The sequence below is a fragment of the Leucopleurus acutus genome (genome assembly GCF_964270905.1).
Source record: "Leucopleurus acutus genome assembly, chromosome: 9".
Classification (NCBI taxonomy): domain Eukaryota; kingdom Metazoa; phylum Chordata; class Mammalia; order Artiodactyla; family Delphinidae; genus Leucopleurus; species Leucopleurus acutus.
The window spans coordinates 95,029,379-95,044,217 of NC_139144.1; the positions used below are offsets into that span (position 1 = coordinate 95,029,379).

At 46.0% G+C, this 14,839-nt stretch overlaps 1 protein-coding gene across 2 annotated transcripts in view; it reads left to right on the plus strand.

The window, feature by feature from the left end:
* Positions 1–14,839, plus strand: part of TBXAS1 (thromboxane A synthase 1) — a gene marked incomplete at its 5' end in the record, with an annotated part of 149,540 nt that overhangs the window by 57,811 nt on the left and 76,890 nt on the right. For both annotated transcript variants that reach the window (XM_082846987.1, XM_082846988.1), the window contains one exon: positions 9,079–9,175. In XM_082846987.1, coding sequence (XP_082703113.1) covers positions 9,079–9,175 — 97 coding nt within the window. The remainder of the gene's footprint in view (positions 1–9,078; positions 9,176–14,839) is intronic.

The following is a 14,839-nucleotide window of genomic DNA, read 5'->3' on the forward strand; positions in this document are numbered from 1 at the left end:
GAAACCTTGGTGGAAGAGGAGTGGGACAGGGAGAGAGGTCCTGCAGGGCTGCTTGTTACAGTCAAGAAGTTGGACTTTTTTTTTTTTTTTTTTGGTACGTGGGCCTCTCACTGTTGCAGTAGGAGTTAACCTGGCAAGATAAAAAGAAGGAGGGCTGTTCCAGGGAGGCAGGGGAACAGCATGTGCAAAGGCCCCCATGGATGGGAGAGGTGATGGAGAGTTTCAGTAAGTCAGGTTGATCATCAGTACCGGCTTTGGGGTGGTGAGAAATAGGGAGGGATGAGGCCAAAAAGCAAGGCGGGGGCTGGGTTGTGAAGGACGTTGCAGTGATACAACGTGCTAAAGACTCCCAGAGGCCTTGATGGAGACAAACCGCTGAAGGGTGTGAAGTAAGAAGTGATGCAATCAGACTCGCATTTTGCAAAGCCCTCTGTAACTGAGTCAGGGCCCACGTGTAGACAAGCAGCAGGTCAGGAAAACCAGCCAGAGTGATGGAGGCATAAATCTGAGAAAGTCCATCCAGGAAGTGAAGGACCAGAGACTCCACCAGTATCTGAGGGCAGGAAAAGGGAGCCGACCAGGCCCCGGGTACCGCAGAGAGGCGAAGGGCTGACTCAGTCCATCAGGCTCTGCAGGGCTCTGTGAGGTCAGGGTCAGTCCCCAGGCATGAGCGCCCTGAGGCTTCGCTGGGCAGGAAATGCACACCTATGACTGTCACTGGCTCCTCCAGAAAAGTGTCCCTGGCAGCTTGAATGGGCTCCGCCTCTTGGCTAACTCAAGACTGCCTTGGTCTAATGACAGATCAGGTGGCTAATGAGAAAGGGCAGCGTGCTCCACCGAGCCGGGCAGGGACAGACCCGCAGGACTGCGGGGACCGTGCTCTCGCGGCAGCACTGAGTGCCGCCCAGCCGAGGGCCCGCTCCTGTGAAAGCCAGACGCCCGGCGCTCCCAGCACTGAACGCCTGCTTAGCTCCCTCTGAACGTTTTGGAGGTTGAGAGTCTCTGACGCTCACCCCATGATCACCAGCAGTCAACGCTCACCCTTCCCCGCTGAGCTGCCCACCACTTCTGTGTCTACAGTCCAAGCCAGAGGTCAGGCTTAAGGGCAGGACAGCAGTTACCCTATTAGCATCCTCCACCTGCTGGGACACAGCCCTGTCACCGAGGCAAGGATTCATCAGTTGCTCGCTGTGTAGCAGCTGTCAGAGTTGCTAGAGACCCTCATCAATCCTTCAGCCCCTACCTGGAAAGCAGAAGTCTCTGGAAGCACGTTCAGATTGCTTCTGCTAAAGCGAGGGAAAGGAGCGGCATGTCACCCGATCTCCTGGGGGCACTTCTCACGCAGCTTCTTCATCCCCTACAAAGTGGCACCAGCCGGGTGCAGCCCCCCTCCCCGGGAACAGGGGCCTTCACTCCTCACGGGGAGGTTATCATGACCTCATGACCGGCATTTGCCTAAAACCCTACTGTGGACAGTGCATTCTCATGTTTCTCATCTGACCCTCATAACAGCCTCTTTCGTCAAGGAAATTGGCTCAGGAAGGTTGTGGTTCGCTCAAGGTGACACAGCTGTTAAATCACAGGGCAGGGCCTTGAACCCAAGTCCTAGCAGCTGCACCACTGCCAACACCCACCTCGACTCCTGAAAGACTCAGTGGGGCCGATCCAATGACAAAAGTCTTTTTTCTTTCCTTTTCTTATCACAAAAGCACTCATTGTAAACCACTGGAACATTAAAGAGATGCACGTGAAAAGTAGAAGTCCGCCACGATTTCCTGATCCAGATATACGCACAGTTAGCTAATATATCTTACTCTAGAGTTCTTCCAGAGATATCGCCTGAGCCTATTGCCTGACACAGAGTATGTGCTCAATAAACGCTTGTTGAATGAACTGTCGGATAGGCTATTATTTATTTCCACAACTGTATGTACTGTTTCACAATGTGCTTTTCCATTCAGCTGTGTGACTTGGACATCCTTTCGTGCTGGTGCCTGTAGGTACCTCCTGATCCCCAGCCTTTAGAGCTCGGCCACCCCTGAGGGGGCAGGCCTTCCGGAACAGGGCCAGGCAGCGCACAGACTAAGGGCAGCAGTGCACCAACCTCGAGTCCCAGAAGGCAGCTGTGAACTAGTTTGGTCAAACTGGCCAGTTTAAAAAAAAAAAAAGAAAACGGCTAATTAAACAAGTCAAACAAGTGTTGTTTTTGTCTGCACAATACTTCACTGATTTGCCTAAATCTTCTCTTCCACCAGGTGCTTCAGAGTTGAGTAAGGACATGCTTATGTACCTACATAAGTATCAATGCATAACTGGCTAAGAACTTTTTGCCCCCCAAAGTGACTATACATACATTTAAATTAGCGGGAAGCAAGAAGTTACCTTCACGATTGGGCTGGGGTTATTTAAACCAGAAGCTGCTCTGAATTTCCACCTTTAAAAGACACAGTCTGCGCAGCTGGAAGCCTGGCTGCTTGCACACCTCCTCAGCGCTGGGGCTGTTCCACTGAGGCTGGCCCGGGGAAGCGTGTCTCTGGTGCAGATGGGTGGCAAGGTCGCGGCCAGGGGCCCACGCTTTGGCAGCCGTCAGACTGGGATCAAATTCCTGTCTTGGGCAACTTCTTAATGTCTCTAATTCTCAGCTTCTTATTCTGATAAGTGGGTATGATAACTACCCCATCCATTTTCTATGAGGATTCAATGAGATCCTACAGGCCAGGACACTTAGAACAAGGCCTGGTAGGTAGTAAGCACTCAATAAACACTAACGATCGTGGTTTCCCCAAAGGTTCTGAGAAGGGTCCTCAAGCCATTCAAATACTTCACTGATACAGGATGTTCTTTCACGCCCTATAGAGAGTAGACTTAAAATTCAAAGACCATAATTCAATGTCCTTTTTAATTCATAAGAATTAGAGGATTTAAAGATAGAGCAAACTGCGGAGATTGCCTAGGTCTACTCCCATATTTCAGAGGCGAGGAAGCTGAAACGCAGGGCATTTCCAGAGTCTGCCGACGACGGTTGTCTGACTGAGTACCAGAGCTGGATGATCCTGGATCCTGACTCCCAGGCCCTAGCCCATGTGCCTTTGCAGTATCCCAACCCACCCCAGGAGGCAGTAAGACGCGGCCATACATTCACACCAGCGTATGAAACTGAGATCAGACCCTCGTGGGGAAGTAACGTTTTGAGAGGCAGAATGGCATAGGTATTCCAGAAGGTTGAGAAGGAAAAGGGGTACCGTATTAGTTAGGATTTCTGGATTACAAATGATAGAAACTCAGCTCAAACGAACTTAAAAGCACAAGCTAACTTAAGCTTGGAGGATGCAAGGAAGACTACAGGAAGCAGACCTTGACCTGGAATTTGTACGTCCTTGACATTCTCCATGTTTGTCTTAATTTTTTGCTTGTCCCTGTTAAAGCTTTCTGCAGGCAGTTCTCACCATGTGGTAAAAGATGGCCACCAACAGCTCTGGATTCATATATTCCTGGTTTAGCATCTCCAGGAGAAAAAACAGAGCTTTCCTCATGCAGTTTCCATGTATATACATCCAGTGAAGGATTCTGACTGGCCCTGACCCAGTCATGTGTGTCCACCCTGTGGACCAGTCACCGTTGCCAAGGAGATGAGATACCATGATTGGCCATGCCTGGATGTTGAGTCCATCCCTGTGACCAGAGGGACAGGGTGCTATCATCGACAGCTCCTCCAGCACTGCATGGAATGGGAGAGGGTGCTTCTTCAAGGAGGGCTGGGCAGACAAAAACAGTGGAGCCGTCCAGGCACCCAAAAGGAAAAACAAACTTCATTTACATGTTTCTCTGTTCAAGATCTTTCCAGGAGCTCCTCAAATTGCAGAAGAGTATTTGTGTAAATATAAATTCACAAGATGACACAATTTACATGTAAAATGGGGCCAGTTTTCTCAGGAGGTTCATAAACCAGCTCTGAAGCAATTCTAAAGAAATTGTGACAAAATTGTTTTTAGCATTAGCAATATTACTAGAAAAAAACACAAAGACTCCCAAGGTGCCTACTTGGAAGGACAACTTGCATTTGAATGTAGAAGTATTATTTTGTTCTTTTTGAAAAACAAAAAAAATTTTCTTGGTAATAACTAAATCAGTACAAATATATTACCAAAGTATGTGTGCATCCCAATGTAAATGTTTCCTTTTAGATCTAAGAATTTAAGGAAATGAGAATGGGTGTGAATTTGAGTTAAATATAAAGCAGGGTTTTTAACATGGGGTTTGTGGGTCCCCCAGTCTGGTTACTGTCAATCAATCAGAATCTCCTGGAGAGCTTATTAAATTTAGAGGGGGCTCGGTCCCACCCCAGAGATTCTGGTCAGGTAGGTCTGGCTAGGTCCAGACATCATTATTTTCTGAATGCTTGGCAGGTGTTTTTGATCAGTCGCTGAGGCTGAAAACAACTGCCCTAGGACAGTGTTTCTTGAAATGTGGGAGTAGTCATCTTGCATCAGAATCTGGAGAGCCTGTTAAAATGCAGATCCCTAGGCTCCTCCCAGGCCTACTATATCTGCTCCAGTGAGGAGCACAGCTGTGACTCTATAGTTTAGTAAGCTCCCAGGTGACTTTTATACATTTTAAATTTGGGGGGCTTCCCTGGTGGTCCAGTGGTAAAGAATATGCTTTACAATGCAGGGGACGCGGGTTGGATCCCTGGTCAGGGAACTAAGATCCCACGTGCTGCAGGGCAACTAAGCCTGTGGGCCACAACTACTGAGCCCGCGCACCTCAACGAGAGAGCCCGCGTGCCACAAACTACAGAGCCCCGTGCCCTGGAGCCTGTGTGCCACAACTAGAGAAGACCCACACGCCACAACTAGAGAGAAGCCCGTGCGCTACAATGAAAGATACTGTGTGCCGCAACTAAGACCCGACGCAGCCAAAAATAAATAAAATAAATAAATAATAAATCAATCTTAAAAAAATAACCATTTAAAAATTTTGAGATAATTATAGATTTACAGGAAGTTGCAAAGAAAGTACAAAGAGATCCTGTGTACCATTTACCCAGTTGCCCCCAATGGTAACCTCTTGCATAACTATAGTACATTATCAAAACCAGGAAATTGACATTGGTACAAACCATAATACCTATTCAGATTTTATCAGATTTACATGCACTTGTGTATGTGTGTGTCTGTGTGTGTGTGTAGAGTTCTATGCAGTTTTATCACGTGTAGGTTTGTGTAACCGCTACCACACAGCTAAGATACAAATCTGTTCCATCACCACAAGGCTCTCTAGTTTTACCTTTTATAGCCACACCACCCCATCACACACACCACACACACACACACACACACACACACACACACACACACACACACACACACATCCCTATCCTTTGGAACCTACTAATGTCTTCCCAATCTCTATAATTTTGTTATTTCAAAAATGTTATATAAATGAAATCATATAATATGCAACCTTTCTAGACTGGCTTTTTTCACACACATAATTCCCTTGAGATCTATCCAAATCATTGCATGCTTCAATAGCTTGAGTTTTTTTTAATTGCTACATAGTATTCCATCGTATGGATGTATCACAGTTTGTTTTACCATCACCAGCTGAAGAACATTTGAGCTGTTTTCAGTTTTTGTTTATTACTAATAAAGGTGCTATGAATGTTCATGTGCATGTTTTATGAGAACAGAAGTTTTTATTCCTCTAGGACAAATGCCCAAGGGCACTATCGCTGGGTCATATGGTAAATACGTGTTTAGTTTTACAAGCAACTGCGAAACCATTTTCCAAAGTGACTGTAATGTTTTATGTTCGTGTCAGCAATGTATGAATGATTCAGTTTCTCCACATGCTCATTAGCATTTAATGCTATTTTTAAAAAGTTTTAGCCATTTTGAGAGGTGTATAGTGAGCTCTCATTGTGGTTTTAATTTGCATTTCTTTAATGGCCGAATGATGTTGAACATCTTTTCATGTGCTTACTTGGCATCCATGTATCCTTTTCAGTGAAATGTTTGTTCATGTCTTTTGCCCATTTTTTAACTGGATTTTTTGTTTTTTAACTGTCGAGTTTTGAAAGTTCTTCATATATTCTAGATGTGAGTCCTTTGTCAGATGTATGGTTAGCAAATATTTTATTCCAATCTGTTGACTGTCTTTTCATCTTCCTAGCAGGTTTCAAAGAGCATTTTTTTTTTTTTTTTTTGCGGTACGCGGGCCTCTCACTGTTGTGGCCTCTCCCGCTGCGGAGCACAGGCTCCGGACGCGCAGGCTCAGCGGCCATGGCTCACGGGCCTAGCTGCTCCGCGGCATGCGGGATCTTCCCGGACCGGGGCACGAACCCGTGTCCCCTGCATCGGCAGGCAGACTCTCAACCACTGCGCCACCAGGGAAGCCCCAAAGAGCATTTTTTATGACATCCAGTTTATCGATTTATGTCTCTTATGGATTGCACTTTTGGTGTCAAGTCTAAAAACTGTTTGCCTAGTCCTAGATCCCAAAGAGTTTCTCCTAATTTTTCTAAAAGTTTTGTTTTACATTTAAGCTCGTGATCCATTTTGAGTTGATTTTTTATATAAGGTGTGAGGTTCATTTTTGGCCAATGTATTGGCCAAATTTTTAAAAAATTCTATCATGACTTATTCCAAAACATCTTTTTGTATATCACTTTTTATAGCATAATTTTCTTAGTGGTTACATAAATGTACCTGCTTAATTTATCACTATCTACTGGTATCAATGCTTTACCACTCTGAGTAATGTGAGGAAAACTTATTTTCATTTTGATCCCTTTATCCTCTTAGTTTTAAAATATAATTATCTTAAGTATTTTCTCTAAATATATTGAACACCATATCAGATGGTGTTATAATTTTTGCTTCAATCATCAAATTTAAGAAACATAATTGTTTACCCACTCCATTGTTCTTTCCTTTCCTTTCTGAAGTTCCAAGATTTCTTCTGTTATCATTTTCCTTCTATTTGGAGAACTTCCTTTAGCCATTCTTTTTGGTTTTGGCGGGGGGGCGGAGTTTGTTGTTGTTTTCTTTTTGGCTGCATTGGCTTCGTTGCTGCGTTGCTGCGCGCGGGCTTTCTCTAGTTGCGGCGAGCGGGGGCTACTCTTCGTTGCGGTGTGTGGGCTTCTCATGGCGGTGGCTTCTCTCGTTGCGGAGCACGGGCTCTAAGTGCGCAGGCTTCAGTAGTTGCGGCGCGTGGGCTCAATAGTTGTGGTGCGCAGGCTTAGTTGCTCTGCAGCATGTGAGATCTTCCCGGACCGGGCAGCAAACCTGTGTCCCCTGCATTGGCAGGCAGATTCTTAACCACTGCACCACCAGAGAAGTCCCCTTTAGCCACTCTCGAAGGGTAAGTCTGTTTGTGACAAATTATCTTAGTTTTCCTTCATCTGAAAATATTGTTATTTTCTCACCTTTCCTGAAGGATATTTTCACCAGATGTAGAACTTGTGGTGGACGGTTTTCTTCTTTCAGCATTTGAAAAATGTGTCAATTCCTTCTGGCCTCCATGGTTTCTGAGGAGAAACCTGCTCTCCTTTCATTGGTGTTCCCTGTAAATAATATGTTATTTTTTCTCTGGCTGCTTTCAAGATTTTTTCTATTTTTTAGTTTTCAGAAGTGTAGTTATGATGTGTCTTGGCGTGAATTTCTCTGGGTTCCTCCTACCGGGGTTCACTCAGCTTCTTGAATCTGTAAGTTTTTGCCTTTTGCCAAATTGGAGACATTTTCAGCCATTCTTTCTTCAAACCCAGGTGACATTTTAAGTTTGAGAAGCATTGCTCTAGAGTGGGCTTCAAGGGTCCAAGAACCCCTCAAATTTTATCTGAAAATGCTGTGAATGTCCATTTTTCTTAGGAGAATATCCACAGCTTTCACTAGATTCTCAAAAAATTCCATGACACGCCCCATAAAGTTTACAAAAGCATTGGTTTATGGCCTTATTGGGTTATTTTTGGTCTTCTTGGCTAAAACCAATTTTTAAAAACTAGTTAGTATTCTTCCTCCTACCACATCTGTTGAATTCCTGTGTCCCAGAGGTTTCTCTAACCGTTTTGGGAAATACGATCCCTCAGATGAATATTTCTGAGTGCCTGACATGTGCCAGACAAATATTTTTTTCCCCTGGTTAGTGAGAAGGGGAAGAGTTAAAACATTAAAGACACTTTTAGCTCATGAGAAGTTTTAAGTAACTAAGAAATCAAAGTAAACTTTGCTCCTTTCATGTCGTGTGACTTTGTTCCTTACTGGTCTGAGCTGGATGTGCCAGTGATCACATTACATCCTGAAAATATAATTCCATATACAGTACTAAAAACGTGGCATTACGCAGTGGGCCCACTTGTCATCACTCTCGCTTGCTTTATACAGTTGGTAGCCAAGCACACGTAGTTCCTCCAAGCAGTCTTGTCCCTGGATAACTGCACAACGGGTGCGTCTGCCCGGTACACCCTCGCTCACCTTCGCCACCCACCTTCCTGGAGTAACTCTCGCTCATCTCTCAGAACTCACTTTAGGAAGCACCACCTCTAGGAAGACTTCATTCTCTCTTCTCCAGGGGTTGAGTTGGGTGTGTCTCCAATGTCACCCATGCTTGCCAGATGTCACAGTATATGGTGATTACCCAACTGTCACTGCCACCAGACTGCGAGACCCTTGGAGGCTGTGACCGGGTCCGCATGCTTTTGTGCCCCAGCACTTTTGAGCCCCAGCACTTTAATAAACATAACACGTCCTTAAGCGCAGCTTCCTGTGGGAATTCACCACCACCACTGACTGGCGAAGCCTCTCCTCCATTTCTTCATTCGTGTCATAAGTACCTCTTGAGCTTCTTCACAGGTAGGTGTAGCAGGATTCCATAGATGTTTGTGGAATGAAAGTTGGTGTTAGATCGTCACAGCTCTGCTCTTCCTCAAGCTTAGCCATGCATTTCCTCATCTTCTCCACACCTTTACCTCCTGTTTATCTTTTATCCCTCATTCTAAGCCACTGTGAATTCTTTTTGGAAAGGAGAAGAGGGCAGATAATACAACACATTTTAAAGTGATTTTCTTATTCCTCCCAGGTACTATCTTGGTCGTCAGATGTTCATCGTTATCTCTGACCCGGACATGATCAAGCAGATATTGGTTGAGAAGTTCAGTAACTTCACCAACAGAATGGTATGGAATTTTCCTTCTTCATATGGATGGATGGGGAATCGTTCTAAGATGCAAGGACCGCACATCACATCTCACAGGGATGTGATTGGGCCTTTTGTAGGGTTTAGATCAGTTCAACTCAAAACTGTGCTCCCCAGTGAATTTGAGTTTTCAAAAGGGATGTATAGGACGCTACAAAAGAATGGCATTTACATTTAAGAGACGCTTCAAGAAAGCTAAACCTCAAGAGGAGTTGAGGCTAATAAAATTCTAAAACCGGGAGGGTTTTGAAAGCTGTGTTCAAAGCTAGAGGAATCCAGAGAGTCAAGTGACCTCAGCCAAGTGACCGAGGAAGACCGAGCAAGGTTAATAAACATCAGAGGGAATGCAAGATATCAAGCTTCCCGCGCGTACATCCTTCCCAGAGAGTATAAACATCTTAAGGCTGGAAAAAGAAGACAAGTAACATTACAAGGGAAATTCATCCCCAAGTAACAAGTCTCTAACCCACTAAAGGATGTACATATTCCATCTTTTTTTGAAAGCACATATCCTGCTTTTTATCTTTGATGAGAAATCCCAAAGAATTGAAGAGGTGACAGAACATGGCAAAGCTCCGTGCTGTCCATATTTTCCAAAAATGAGGAGATGAGAATTCTAGCAGAGATGATCAATAACGTTCATGTTGATTTTTGGAAAAAGTCTAAAGGGAGTTGATAAATAGTTGCTTGTGAGAATTCAGAGAATCACTATGCGCCAACCTTTTTTTTTTTTTGGCAAATTAAACTCATCTTCCATTCTTACAGGAGTAGTAAGCAATGTAGGCACTCTTTTGTTGGTTATTTGACAAACTTCTGCACACTTGCCATATATACCAGGCACTGTCTAGGTAATGATTAGAAAGAGATAGAAAACTCAGTCTCGTCCTTGAGGAGCTTATAGTCTAATGACAGAGGCAGAGAGGAAAGAGACCAGTACAATACGGTACGGTGAGCATGGAAAACACTGCACCATCCAGGATGGGAACCAGGAAAGGCTTATTAGACGTAAGGTGACTGGGACTGAGTCTTAAAGAAATTACCAGTAGCCCCCTAGCTTTCTGTACTGGTTGAGCTGTCCAGAGTGGGTTTTTTTTTTTTTTTTTCCCTCACTAAATTTCACAGGAACTTATGAGACTGGTACAATTACCATCTCTATCTTACCGGCAAAGATACTAAGGCTCAGGTTAAGTGACAACCCTGGTCACATGACTCACAGGAGGAAGATTAATAGAGTTTAGGTGCCTCTTTCTACTGTCACTATCGTAACAGCTGCCTAGCTGACATCTCTGGACTATCAAGGTTTCATTGAGTAATTGTTACTCGCCCAAAGCATACTCATCTTCCGGCCCCAGAGCACCATGCACACTTCCAGGCACCACGTGGCCACTAGAAGGAGGTGATCTGGGAGGGGGTGATCGCCTGGCCTGCTAACTCCTCCATCAGCTCAGAATGGCTGAAGGAAATACAGAAGCTTAGCCACGTCTCTGCCTCCGTTTGATTCTCCCCCCAAATACTCTGTTGTTACTCCCCTGTTCAAAGTCCCCTGAAGGTTTTTGTGGCCTTGGGATTTTAGAGACTGAGTCTGGTGGTTAAAGGCAGTCATAGATTGCTGCTCCCCCAGACTCAGCAAGGAAGGTTGATTAGAGAAACAGAGGAAGCCAGTGAGTCAAGGGCCCTGACCGCCAAGCCGTGTGCTGGCAGGCATGGAAAGCACTCCAAGGGCTGCCACGGCTCTTGGCCACGGCTGAGCCTCTGAGCAGTGAGATGGGACACGTCAGCCATGTGCCTCCGTACCGTCATGTTCACATGACATCCAAGATGTAACCAAGGTATAAGATCCCTCGAGCTGACCTGGAATAGAGCTGCTCTCGGATGGATGTCCTAGGGGCAGACACATATTCAAAATACATGTTCAAGCAGAGGGGACCAAATCAAGCTGCCCAGTTTCAGTCCATTTCTCCTCCAAACCATGTGTCCACCCTCCCTATTTTTCCCCACCCCCTGACTAAGATCTCTAGGCCCCAACCTCCAAAATGTGGTTCTAATTTCCTTCTTTCACTCAACACAGTGTCCTCAAGACAAAGTTCAGGTTCCTCGGGTGAGATTTAAGGGCCCCTATAATTTAGATCCATTACATATGCGCCCACCTCAGCTCTCACTGCTCGCCAGTACAAGCAGTCACCCCAGCTGGAGCGGCCTCTCCATTCTCTCTGCAACCTCTCCAAAAGCCCTGCCCCAGTGCCTTTGCTCATGCTGACACCTCCGCTAGAATTGGAGACAGCACAGCAGGGGGTCTTATATTTACTAGCAATGTGAACTTGAGCAAATTACTTCTTTAAGCCTCTCATTCTTCCTTTGGAAAACAGGGATATGCTCTGCCTTACTAGGCTGTTGTAAGGCTAAATGAGATTATGCGTATAAGTCCTGCTTTACACGCAGGCGAGACAAGTTTTCACCGTGCATTAGCTGCTATTAACAAGAAGATTCTCCACTTCTCCTACACCCATCCGAACCCTTGGTATTAGTCCAGATTCTCCTCAAATTCTGCTCCCCCCATGAAGCTTTCCCTACCTCAACCCTCATTTACTTTTCCCCTTCTCTGAACGCTAACAGCATTGATCACCTGCATCGTTCATTTTCACAATCGCTCGCATCGTGCCTTCTACAATTTACCATGAATGAGTGCATGGCTTTCACCCTAACTTGATTAACTTTAAGCCTTGTCCTTCTCTTTTTATACCCCAGGGCCCAAACACATAACGACTACTCAGTATCCCATATATTCTCGTTCAAGCAGAATTGACTCTCCATCAACTTGACATTCTCCCCAGAAGAACTAGGTGGTACCTGGAGATTCAATATGTACATCCTCTTGTAGGTCATTCACAAACATGTAAAAAGGTCCATCAAAGATAAGATCTCTAGGAAACCCCAATGTTGGTAATTTTCCATCTGGGAATGTAGCCACTTATCCTAAGCTTTGTTTATGGTCTTTAAGCCAATCCCATATTCATGAGGAAACAATGCTTAGTGACTCAATCTTCAAAAAACCAACTTCAGAGTGGGATTTTCTCACAGGTTTTGAAAGTCAAATTACCTTGGGTTCTGTGGTTCCCTCTCATCCATATGCTTATTTATCTGCTCAAAGAACTCAAGGAGATTAGCGTGGCATGACTTTTTCTTCCTGACACCATGCCACCTTCCCTCTGATAAGCCATGTTTACCTAAGTGTTCAGCAATTCAGCTTTATTATACATTCATTCAGTAAACATTAAACACTTACTCCATGCAAGCTTCTACCAAATGGTCCCTTGTGAGACAGAAAATACCTCAGCATATTAGTTTGATACATGAAGTGAAAAGGAACTTAAATAACGCATGATTTCATTTTCCAGCTGTAAGAACCCATCTCTGCTCACAAACCCAGGCTTGACTTATGTGTGCCCCTGACAGCCTATGCAGAGCAGCCGGGATGGGGAAGCTGGGTTTAGCTCTGAAATTTGGTGCGACCTGTAGGCATCCCATGAGGGACTGACAGAGCACACCGGCTGGAGTTGGGACGACACCACAGGGAACTCCCTGACATAAGTCAGTATCGAGCAAATACTTGAATTCAAAAATTGTTGAGTGATATATTTTTTTTCCAATTCAAGAACACCGGGCTGAACAGACTCTACGGCTTGGACCCAGGGTGGCCGTTCCTATATCACGCTTCCCCATTCACATTTTCGAGGCGCTCAGTTCCATGGAACGTGACTGCTTTCTCTTGCCCGTTTTCCGAATGGACCCCTTGGGCCTCTATCACTGCCCTCAACACTTCCTCAAGTTGCTTCCAGTGGTGCAACCACAGTTTATCTGTAAACCCCAATCAGTCTCCTTAGCATGATAGAACCTCAGTTGCCCCAGCACGTCTGGACTTGGCTATTTTTATGCAGGTATTTTTAATGAGCTCCTCTTGCTATCGGGTACTCAATGAGGCCACGCGGGCAGCTCTTTTTTTATTATCTGCGGAAACTGGAGCTGGGTCCACTTGATTCAGCAGAAATGGTCCTAACCAGCAGTAGAACGCTGTACTCCTGGCCTGTCATTAAGGCCCAAGTTGGGAAAGCCGTGGGAAGGGTGCTGAGAGATAGGGAGGCCTGTGGCCCGTGTTGGGTTGGTCTAGTTGGATACGGGAAGGGAGAGGGGTGTGTTTGATCACTAAACCTGCTGCCAGGAGCTCTGAGCCCTGGTCTGAGATGAGCATGGCAAGCAGGTCAGGCAGCAGGCATGCCCACTGCCAGGTTCCATCACATGTGTGTGGAGTGGAGTGGAAGGTGGTGGTGGTCACCCATGTGTGGGGTGAGATGCCAGCCCTCAGGGCCTCACAGGCAACAGGGGGGTCAACTCTCCAGGCACCGGTTCACACCATCGACTCACATCTAAAGCCACGTGATAGATTTGGGGAGTGGTTTTATTCAGGACCCCCAGGGCCTGGCTCCCCAGGTACAACCTCTCCAAGGCTAATTTCACCCTCTCAGCACACGGACGTCGGAATCATAGGACGAGTTCCTGTGAAACCACGCGGCACTTGGCACTGGCAGAGACTGCTAAAGTTCTGAGGCAAATACGGCCCTGGAAACCTTATTAGCCCCTGTGCCTGCAGCAGTGCCCCATCCCGGGGGCAGAAGCGTAGCTGGTCACAGAGCTCGGGAGCCAGGCAGACTCCACCCGGGGCTCCAGATGGATCGGGCCACCCGTGCTGGACCCCCAGGGACCTGCCCGCTGCTACCCAGAAGGGACAGAGGGGCCTCAGGAAGTTAGCCACAAATATGCCTCGCCCACACCTGCAACAAGTCCCTCTCCACCAACAGTTTTTGAAAACTAACTCATCTAGAGTTTCTGGTCCCCTTTCTCTTAAATAAAACATCGAGTAAAAGAAAGCATTATGGTTTTCAAATGGGTGCAGGGAGATTTAAGTTTAAATGAGAATGGTTTGGCCCATGACTTAGGGAAGCTCTCGTCACTGCATTCAAAACCTGACTACTTTTTTCAGCTTTGCATTTCTTTTTTTTAAAATAAATTTACTTATTTATTTATTTTTGGCTGCGTTGGGTCTTCGTTGCTACGCACGGGCTTTCTCTAGTTGTGGCGAGCAGGGGCTGCTCTTCGTTGCGGTGCGTGAGCTTCTCATTGCAGTGGCTTCTCTTGTTGCAGAGCACGGGCTCCAGGCACGCGGGCTTCAGTAGTTGTGGCACGCGGGCTCAGTAGTTGTGGCTCGCAGGCTCTAGAGCGCAGGCTCAGTAGTTGTGGCACACGGGCTTAGTTGCTCCGCGGCATGTGGGATCTTCCCAGCCCAGGGCTCGAACCCGTGTCCCCTGCATTGGCAGGCGGATTCTTAACCACTGCGCCACCAGGGAAGTCCCTCCTTTTTTTTTTTTTAAATCTTTATTGGAGAAGGGTCAACTCACATGATGGGTCCACAGCTCCAAGAGGTAGACGTTCCTACTTAAAAGACCGAACAGACTGCAGAGAATCAGAAACCCAGGTGTGCAACCTCATTTGCCTGACCCCTGTCTGTTTTGAGGCAGGTCTCATTGTTTTATGTGAAACATTGTGCTGTGCACTGGAAACCCTGCAGCCTGAGCTGGGAGCTTCTCATCCC